Raw genomic sequence first — 10,567 nt, 5'->3', positions numbered from 1 at the left:
CCTGTTTTGCCACTCTATTTCCTTTAGGGGAAAAAAAAAAGTCAGGGTAGTGGGTGAGGGTTGGGGAGACATAATAAAGAATATCCCTTTGCTTTAATAATACCTGTCCCAAAAGTAGAGCTAACCCCAACTACCTATCTTGCTAAGTGAGGTACTGAGAGCTCTGCGAAAAAAACCTAGCGCGCCTCATTTCCTCTAGTCCGGGGAAGTTTTAATTCTTCAAATTGGGCTGGCTCTGTATGTCTAAACCTGCCTGGAGAGCAGATTCTCTGGCTCTCCTGCATCCCATCAGAGTCATCAGGAGACCCGGTTCCTATACAACATTGAGAGTGAATGAAAGTCCTTCAGTGGGGAAGTAAGGGACACTCCCCATGCGAGCCCCCTCCCCCTCCTGGTGTGCAGCCCCACGCCCTTTTGGGCACCTCCCTCCTCTTTCCAATGGGGGAAGTTCTCGGTGATCCCACGGAAGCCTGAGGGGTGGGGGCTGGGGGTCAAGGCAGGGATGGAAAGAGGACCCCCAGGGACTGGGAGGGGAGAGGGACAAAAGCAGGAGATCAACGCCGGGCAGCCGGAGCAGGGCAGCCCCGTACTCCCGGGAAAGCCTGGAGAGCTGGGGCTAGCATCTCCTCTCTTTGGAGAGCTCTCAGGAAGTTTGGGGGAGGGCGCTCGGCGCTCTCCTGCGCTGGGAGGGCGAGAGGACTGCGGCCGCCGCAGGTCTGGGAGCTGTCACGTTCCGCCCCGGCTCGGCCGGGTCTGCGGGCGCGGGCAGCGCGCGCCGGGCGGCATGGAGGGACTGGTCCTGCTCAACGCTCTGGCCACGCGGCTCCTCTTCGTGCTGCACTCGCTGGTTGGAGTCTGGCGAGTGACCGCGGTGAAGAAGGAGCCGTGGTACTGGCTGCTGGCGCTGCTCAATCTCTTGCTCTTTCTGGAAACGGCGCTGACCCTCAAATTCCAGCGCGGCAGAGGCTACAAATGGTGAGCGCACCCCGGGAGAGGGAGGGCGCTCCGAGTCCCTGGGACGCTCCGCTGGGGCCCATCTCCTAGCAGGCTGCCGATTCTTTACTGGGATGCGGACCCGCTTTGTCCTCTCTGGGAGCGTCGAAGCAGCGCGGGTTGCTTGCGCGTCTCTTGGGCACGCCGGAGTGCCCCCAGGATCCCAGGGCAACACGGGGAAGGCGCGAGTCGCACCCACGTGCCACCCAGTCCCAGGGCTGGCAACTTGGAAGACGGGAAAAAGAAGGGAAGCGCTTGCTTGCTCTGCGGAAAGTGCATCAGGGGTGTCAGGCCCTCTGCGTTCTGAATGTGGGGTATGAGTGTGCACAGTTTAGCCTGGGTGCGTGAATGCCCTTCTCTAGGCAGACTTGTGTGAGAGCTTGTGCGCATCGGAGCGTCCCGGGGCGAGAAGCCACTCGCAGCACGTCTGTGGTTTTAGCCGCTTCGCTGTACCAGCCCAGGGAGCCCTGGCTTGGCATCAGTTTCAGGTGTCCTCCGGGCTTGCTTCACAGCCTTGGTTAATGGTCAGTCCATCTCGTCAAAGAGGGATTGCGATGCTGGGGAAGGGACTAGCAGTCAGTGGTTCAGCCTTAAACTCAACGTGCCACACTACAGGTTCTGCCTGATGCTTTATTTCCTCCCCAAAGACTTGGATGGCAGTCAAAGAATTGAGAGAAAGATTTCCTGCCATTTACAAGACCGTCTATCTCTATCGCTTCACTCCCAGGAGATTTTCATCCCAAACTTATCTGAGTTAGTCCTCTTCCTGTATTTCTTTTTTTTTAAACAATGAGTCTGTGTTTTCATGATGTCCATATTTTTAAAAAATACCTACTGCCATGAGAAAGAGGAAAATACTATTACCCAATTCAAGAATTATATACATGATGGCATATTAAGTAAAAAAAAACAAAAACAAAAAACCCTTTTGACGATTTTACATATTAAACTATAAAAGGTTGTATATTTCACGACAATCCAAGGGAGAGAATGTGTTGTCTCTTAAAATGATATGACTCTTCCTTAAATTTTCCACTGTTGAAAAATTTCTAGAATTATCAGTGAAGAAATTATTCAAGTAGAACCTTAATTTATTACAATAAGGACTGGAAGCACGTCACTAACCCTCCCCTCATTAACTGCTTATTAAATAGGAGAGATCTGAGGTACTTTCCAGCATGTCTTTTGGAAGTCTCAAAGATAAATGGTATTAGTTCCCCAGATAAGCCTTAGGGTTAAAGAAACAAAAGGGAGAAAAGTGTTCATCTAGCAAGCATGTCACATGAGACTGATTTAGTGTTTACTGAGTAGCTTTAACATGCTGGGGTAGAAAAGATCTTCAGTAATGGGAGGATGAAGACTGAGGCTGATATATGTTCCATGGAAAGTAGTCCTGCCAGCGGCCCTCATCAGGGCTCTGGAAAAAATGTCAACCTCAGAAGAAGGACAAGCTTAACTGGCCCTGAAACATCCTTTTCTCTAAGAGTGGACAAGAGGGCTTAGTTCACATTAAGTCAAAATTGCATGCCAGTTGTGTAGAAATACTCTAGTCGATGGCACCTTCACCATTGACCACTGGCTGCTAAGATGGACATGTAACTTAAAACCAAGAAAAGGAAAAAGGTTGAGGCCAAAACAGGTGACGGTCAATGTGTCAAGGTAAACAGGAAACTAGGGGCATGTTTGCGTAGAGAGTATGGACTCAAAATCAGACAGATAACAGAGTAAAATCTGGGTTTTCCTACTTCCTTGCTGTGAGGCATTGAACAAGTTACTCAACCTTTTCCACTCTCAGTTTCCCTATCTATAAATACATATCTTATAGGTTATTATGAATTAGATGAAATGATACATGTTGATGATCAGTGAATACAAAAGAGATGGTCTTTTTGAGATCCTAGAATTTTTCTTATTAAAAATTATTCTACGTCAAGTGGACACATTTTCAAGTTAAAAAACTTTGAGAGGCTAGCCAATAAACCATTGGTTCAGAGCCAAAAAGTAGAAAACAATTCTCACCTTTATTTCAGAATAGGCCCACGATGTATATTTTATATTACAGCAAAAGTGTGTAAAGTGAAAGTGTTAGTCACTCAGTCGTGTCCAACTCTTTGCAACCCCATGGACTAGAGTCCACCAGGCTCCTCTGGCCATCGGATTCTCCAGGCAAGAATACTGGAGTGGGTTGCAATTTCCTTCTCCAGGGGATCTTCCCAACCCAAGGATCGAACTCTGGTCTCCTACATTGCAGGAGGATTCTTTACCATCTAAGCCACCTTGTATATAACACTAATAAAAAAAAAATGCGGAGTTAATATCTAGACCATATTTGAGAATAAGCAAAAAAAAAAAAAAAACAACCTTGATAGACTTGGATTATTATACAAATTCAGGAACAAAGGAATCTTTGTAAAATGATCTAAATAGAAATGTGATTAGTAAAACTTTGTTCTACTGATGTTACCAACTACAACTGAGCCTATAAATATGATCATTTGCATGATAGACAGAGCTCACACAATGTTATTTCATGAATTTGAGGGAAAAAATCAGAAAATGGAATGTTAAAATGATATTTTAGAAGACAAAGTTATGGAAGTATTTATACCTCTATGAAAATGTTACTATAGAGATCTATATAAATACATATGTTATCTTTTAATCCATTCGTCTTACATTTTTTATTCTACTCTATAGAACCAAAAGTACCTGTATATAAAGACATACATTCAAAAATACTAAATTCCATCTTGATAGTGGAAAATAAAGCTTAAAGCGACCTGACCATTCATCTATAGATTGGTTGAAAAATTGTACACTACCTATACTATAGAATATTTTGCTGCTATTGAAAATAATGTGGTAGGTTTTAGTACTGACTTTGAGGAACGTCCATAACACATTTTCAGGATAAAGTTAGAGTTGTGTATATTATTGCCTCAGTTTCTTTAAAAACAAACTTATCAAAGAATTATCCTTTGTGTCAGTTGAATACATTATTTATTTACTAGTCAAGAAGAGGGAGGGGGAGAGGAGGTGGAGGGGAGGGAGACTAGCAGGGAGGAGGAGGGAGAGAATGAGAGGAGAACAAAAGGAGAAGAGAAAGGAGGAGGAGGAAGAGGGAAAACCCTCTCGTATTAAAAATCAGTCCATCAATCAAGGTCTGAACGGTGGACTGAACTCTGTGCATACATGAAATGAAAATGTCTTTTCTGGAACATTAGATCTATAAGCCTCCTTTAGACTGCCCTGGGCTGGTTTGAACTTTTTTCTTTTTATTAAAATTTGCACCTGGCCCCAAATAAATCAAATCTATAGAAATAATGGGGCAATAAACAGAGCTATAGAGGAAAATGTGAACAAAATTTCTTGTAATGTAGCAAACATATTACACTTATCCAAAGAATGTTTCTTTAGCTATTCTTTGGAAAGGAAAAATGGAACTAGAGCTGCTGAGCTCAGCTGTCCAGGGACAGGCAACATTACATCAGCACTAAGAACTTGCCAGTTGGAAAAGCTTAATTTGTTGGAATCATATAGGATAAAGAAGGGAAGCCAATGACACATTCCTCATGAAGTCCAAGAAATGTGTGCTGGTGGAATTTGGTTCTTTTCCCTAGTATTCATCTGCTATTCACTTACATTCATTTAAGATAAAAATTAGTATCACTGCTTTATTTTTTAAAAACTTTTTATTTTATATTGTAGTATAACCAATTAACAATGTTGTGACAACTTCAGGTGGGCAGCAAAGGGACTCAGTTTAGTTCAGTTCAGTTCAGTCGCTCAGTCGTGTCCGACTCTCCGCGACCCCATGAATCACAGCACGCCAGGCCTCCCTGTCCATCACCAACTCCCGGAGTACACTCAAACTCATGTCCACAGAGTCGGTGATGCCATCCAGCCAGCCTTACATATACATGTATCCATTCTCCCCCAAACTCCCCTCCCATAAAGACTGCCACGTAACACTGAGCAGAGTTCCCTGTGTTGGTTATCCATTTTAAATACAGCAGTGTGTGCATGTCCATCCCAAACTCCCGAACTATTCCTTCCCCTCATTCTTCCCCCAGCACTCCCACAACCATAAGTTCATTCTCTAAGTTTGATTACTGCTTAATTTTTTCTTGGTTTTATTTTCTATTGTCTGGGCAACAATCAAAAAGATCTGTGAATTACCATTGGCATGCCTGTGTGCTAAATCGCTTTAGTGGTGTCTGACTCTTTGCAACCCTATGGACAGTAGCCTGCCAGGCTTCTCTGTCAATGGGATTCTCCAGGCAAGAATGCTGGAGTGACTCCTCCAGGGGATTTTCCTGACCCAGGGATCAAACTACATCTCTTATATCTCCTGCATTGGCAGGTGAGTTCTTTACCACAAGTGCAACCTAGGAAGCCCCGTGAATGATCATTTAGGTAGAGTCAAATAGAAGACAAGATTTCCGGTTCCTTTCCAGCTAATACTGATAAAACATTGTTCAGGAGAGAAAAAAGTGACAAAGACTTTGACAAATTTGAAGCCTGTTCACTTTCAAGCAGACAGTATCTGAGAATATGTGAAAATCTAAGTTTAATCTATGGCTGAAAGTACAGAATTTTAAGCACTGAGCTTTCTTCATCAAAATTTCAAGAATACAAGGTACATATCTTCACGTGAACAAAATATCTTACTGACTTGGTTACTTCATTATTTCTCTTTCCCTTTATTAAGTTGAATCAGACAACCACTTTTGTTGACTTGCTTAATAAGTGGGCATGGCACGCTAGACAGTATGTGAAGAAGCAGAAGGCAAACACATTGGAGATTTTAAAAGCAAAGGTAGCAGTTCAATGATGTGTTCAAATATGTGGGGATAAGAATAATTATGAATAGCGTTTAGTGATGTTCAGGCTCTTTCAAGTGTTTTACAGAATTTCCCACTTGATCTTGACAGCGGCTATGGTTATTTTCTGTTGTTTCCTCCCGTTTTGAGATGAGGAAGCTGAGACACAAAGCTGTTAAATCATTTTACTTGAGATTACTGAGCTGGCGATTGGAAGAGCAAGGATGTTACTACACTAACCATTTCGCAGAGATAGGATGTGAGGAGGAGTGACAGCAGGGTTGGGGACTGGCGTGGGGGAAGAAGCCAGGGTGGGGGTTACGGTGTGTAGGGAGGGGGAGGGGCCTTTACAGCATTTGAACTGGAGCAGGAAAAACCAGTGAGAGGGAAGTGGCCAGGCTGGGTAGGTAATGAACATCCTGAGGGAAGTGAGGGCGGGGAAAGAGAGCACTTTTCTCTGGAGGAAGCACCAAGCCTTATCATTCTTCATTCAGCAAAAACACCTGGTACATCTCAAATGTGTTAGGTATTCTTTTTAGTGCCAAGGAAGTGGAGGTGAATAAAACAGGTAAAACGCTGCCCTAAAAGAAATCATGTTTTAGTCAGAGGACTCAGAAAATAAAGAAATAAATAATAAGCAGGTGTGCTGAGGGGGAATTGGATGGTCAAAGGGTACAAACTTTCAGTTATGAGACAAGTATGGGGGATGCGATGTTCAACATGATTGAATAATTAATACTGCTCTATGTTATATATGAAAGTGCATGCATGTGTGCCACTGTGCTTGTGTGCTTCAAGGTAATTGCTTCACCTGTTTCGGACTCTGTGTGCCCCTATGAATTGTAGCCTGCCAGGCTCCCCTGTCCATTGGATTCTCCAGGCAAGAATACTGAAGTGGGTTGCCATGGCCTCCCCTCCTGCAAGGGATCTTCCTGACTCAGGGATTGAACTCGAACTCGTGTCTCTTATGGCTCCTGCATTGGCCAGCAGGTTCTTAGCCACTAGCACTACCTAGGAAGCCCCAGGTGAAAGTGGTTGACAGTAAATCTTAAAGAGTTCTCATCATAAGGAAAAATTATTTTTTTCCTATTGCTTTTATTTTGTATATATATGAGATGATGGATGTTCACTAAACTTATTGTGGTCATTATTTCATGATGTATATAATTCAAATAATTATGCTGTATACCTTAAACTTATACAGTGCTGTGTGTCAATTATACCTAGTGAAATGGGAAGGAAAAAAAAAAACGGATGTGCTGATAAATAACAATAAGCAACAAGTGAGTTATCAGAGCAGTGAAGGGCTAAATGGGCTGCGTTATAGATGGATGGAGGACTCGGGGAAGGTTCTACTGGGTGGAAAGTGAGATGTCTTGCTGGGAGGCGATCATGGGAAGAGCCAGGGAGGCAAAAAATAAAGGACTAAGAGAAGGAAGAGCTAAGCGTGTCCTGGGTCACTCCTTACACCTCCCAGAAGACAGAGAAATATTGACTTTCTCTTCTACTCTTCACTCTACCATGTCCCCTTCATCCAGGTGAAAAATTCCTTCTAAATTTTATATTTTACCGTATCTCATTTCTTTAAAAATGGAAGCATGGTTGATTTATAATGTTTTAGGTGTACAACACATGATTCAGTTATATATATATGTATAACTGAATCACTACAGAAAGACTGTATATATATATATATATAGAAAGATCTTATATATGTACATATATAGCGACTATATATAGTCTTTTCAGATTCTTTCCCAGTATTATTACAAGATATTGAATATAGTTCCCTGTGCTATATAATAGGTCCTTATAGTTTATTTATTTTATACATACTAGTGTGTAACTGTTACCATATCTCATTTGAAACATCATATGTTAGAAAATGTCTGGGTGGCCTCCAACTAAACACAAGAAAGATAAATTAGGAATCAAAAGAGATTCTGTCCTAATTTCATTGCAAATTCAATTCAATTCTGTAAAAAAACTCAATGAAATGTTTTGATTACTCAACTGTACAATATTTAGAGGGTTCAAAGGGAGAAATGAAAAACCTAGATTTGGCAGATACCATATGAAGTCTGATAATGAACAAGTTCTGAGTAGCAAAGAAGAGCTTTGTTGGATATAATTCCATAGTGTATGATAATATATATCTCCCTCTACCAAGACTGCTTACAAAAATGCCACAGAGAAAGTTGGGGAATACAAGTACTCTTCCCCCCATCTTACGGGGTATCAGAGAAGATGAAATGCAGGTGTAAAGAAGGAGACCCCATGATTTCCATGTGGCCAACATGGGCACTAGAAACTCTCCCAGCAGATAAACTATTTCTTTCCTTACATTTGCTGCCCAAATAGCGAATTCATATGGACTGCCTGATAGCTCTCAACTTTTTTAGTTAATAACACTAACAGTTTCCACTGTGCACTGGATTTATCAGCACTGCCTGCAGTGTATATATAGTTTTACAATACTCATTTTCTTCATGTGTTTGTGTGTAGACATTTTCTATCCTGAGCCTTGCTGTTGTTGTTTAGTTGCTGAGTCCTGTCTGACTCTTTGCAGCCCCATGGACTGCAGAATGCCAGGCTTGCCTGTCCTTCACCATCTCCTGGAGTTTGCTCAAGCTCACGTCCATTGAGTCAGTGATACCAGCCAACCAACTCGTCCTCTGTCACCCTCTTCTCCTCCTGCTCTCAACCTTTCCGAGCATCAGGGTCTTTTCCAATGCAAAAGAGTGACTTAAAATTGCATCCTTTTTGTAGGCGTGTACTGAATGCTACTCGCAAATGACTTTGTTTTCAGGGATCTGAGTCACAGTTTAGGAAGAAGATCATGCTAACTTGAGTTATCTTATGCTTCACTTAAAAAAAAAAGTCATATTTTCTTATTTTCTTTCACAAGGAACTTGTTCAGTTCACTTCAACCACTCAGTCATGTCCGACATTTTGTGACCCCATGGACTGCAGAACGCCAGGCCTCCCTGTCCATCACCAACTCCCAGAGTTTACTCGAACTCATATCCATTGAGTCGGTGATGCCATCCAACCATCTCGTCCTCTGTCATCTCCTTCTTCTCCCGCCTTCAATCTTTCCCAACATCAGGGTCTTCTCAAATGAGTCAGCTCTTTGCATCAGGTGGCCAAAGGGTTGGAGTTTCAGCCTCAGCATCAGTCCTTCCAATGAATGTTCATGACTGATTTCCTTTAGGATGGACTGGTTGGATCTCCTTGCTCTCCAAGGGACTCTCTAGAGTCTTCTCCACACCACAGTTCAAAAGCATCAATTCTTTGGCACTCAGCTCAGCTTTCTCTATAGTCCAACCCTCACATCCATTCATGACTACTGCAAAAACTAAAATTTTGACTAAATGGACCATTGTTGGCAAATTAATGTCTCTGCTTTTTAATATGCTGTCTAGGTTGGTCATAACTTTTCTTCCAAGGAGCAAGCGTCTTTTAATTTCATGGCTGCAGTCACCATCTGCAGTGATTTTGGAGCCCCCAAAAATAAAGTCAGCCACTGCTCCCACTGTTTCCCCATCTATTTCCCATGAAGCAATGGGACCAGATGCCATGATCTTCGTTTTCTGAATGTTGAGCTTTAAGCCAACTTTTTCACTCTTCTCTTTCACTTTCATCAACAGGCTCTTTAGTTCTTCTGTGCATATCTGAGGTTATCGATACTTCTCCTGGCAATCCTGATTCCAGCTTGTGCTTCATTCAGCCCAGCACTTCTCATGATGTACTCTGCATATAAGTTAAATAAGCAGGTGACAATACACAGGCTTGACGTACTCCTTTTCCTATTTGGAACCAGTCTGTTGTTCCATGTCCAGTTCTAACTGTTGCTTCCTGACCTGCATACAGGTTTCTCAAGAGGCAGGTCAGGTGGTCTGGTATTCCCATCTCTTTCAAAATTTTCCACAGTTTATTGTGATCCACACAGTCAAAGGCTTTGACATAGTCAATAAGCAGAAGTAGATGTTTTTCTGGAACTCTCTTGCTTTCTCGATGAGCCAACGGTAGTTGGCAATGTAATCTCTGGTTCCTCTACCTTTTCTAAATCCAGCTTGAACATCTGGAATTTCATGGTTCATGTACAGTTGACGACTGGCTTTAATTTTGAGCATTACTTTGCTAGAGTGTGAGATGAATGCAATTGTGCAGTAGTTTGAGCATTCTTTGGCATTGCCTTTCTTTGGGATTGGAATGAAAACTGAAATTTTTCCAGTCCTGTGGCCACTGCTGAGTATTCCAAATTTGCTGGCATATTGAGTGCAGTACTTTCACAGCATCATCTTAAAATTTGAAATAGCTCAACTGGAATTCCATCACCTCCACTAGCTTTGTTTATAATGATGCTTCCTAAGGCCCGCTTGACTCTGTATTCCAGGGTGTCTGACTCTAGGTGAGTGATCATACCATCATGATTATCTGGGTAGTGAAGATATTTTTGGTATAGTTCTCCTGTGTATTCTTGCCACCTCTTCTTAAAATTTCTGCTTCTGTTAGGTCCATACCACTTCTGTCCTTTATTGTGCCCATCTTTGCATGAAATGTTCCCTTGGTACCTCTATTTTCCTGAAGAAATCTCTAGTTTTGCCCATTCTATTGTTTCTCTCTATTTCTTTGCACTGATCACTGAGGAAGGCTTTCTTATCTCTCCTTGCTCTTCTTTGGAAATCTGCATTCAAATGGGCATATCTTTCCTTTTCTCCTTCGCTTTTCACTTCTCTTCTTTTCAC

General features: G+C 42.4%; 1 protein-coding gene across 3 annotated transcripts in view; it reads left to right on the top strand.

The window, feature by feature from the left end:
• The first annotated feature begins 651 nt into the window (after positions 1-651).
• Positions 652-10,567, top strand: part of TMEM26 (transmembrane protein 26) — a 66,510-nt gene continuing 56,594 nt past the window's right edge. For all 3 annotated transcript variants that reach the window (XR_008685814.2, XM_088841911.1, XM_055425654.2), the window contains exon 1: positions 652-975. Coding sequence is in view for 2 of the 3 variants with exons in the window: in XM_088841911.1 (XP_088698037.1) it covers positions 785-975 (191 nt within the window). In the remaining variant the exon portion in view is untranslated. The remainder of the gene's footprint in view (positions 976-10,567) is intronic.

This window comes from Moschus berezovskii, chromosome 12 (assembly GCF_049115385.1).
Source record: "Moschus berezovskii isolate FMDL1 chromosome 12, NW_MosBer_1.0, whole genome shotgun sequence".
In the NCBI taxonomy this organism is placed as follows: domain Eukaryota; kingdom Metazoa; phylum Chordata; class Mammalia; order Artiodactyla; family Moschidae; genus Moschus; species Moschus berezovskii.
The sequence above is the reverse complement of the archived record's forward strand: the minus strand, read 5'-3'. Positions and strand labels throughout refer to the sequence as shown.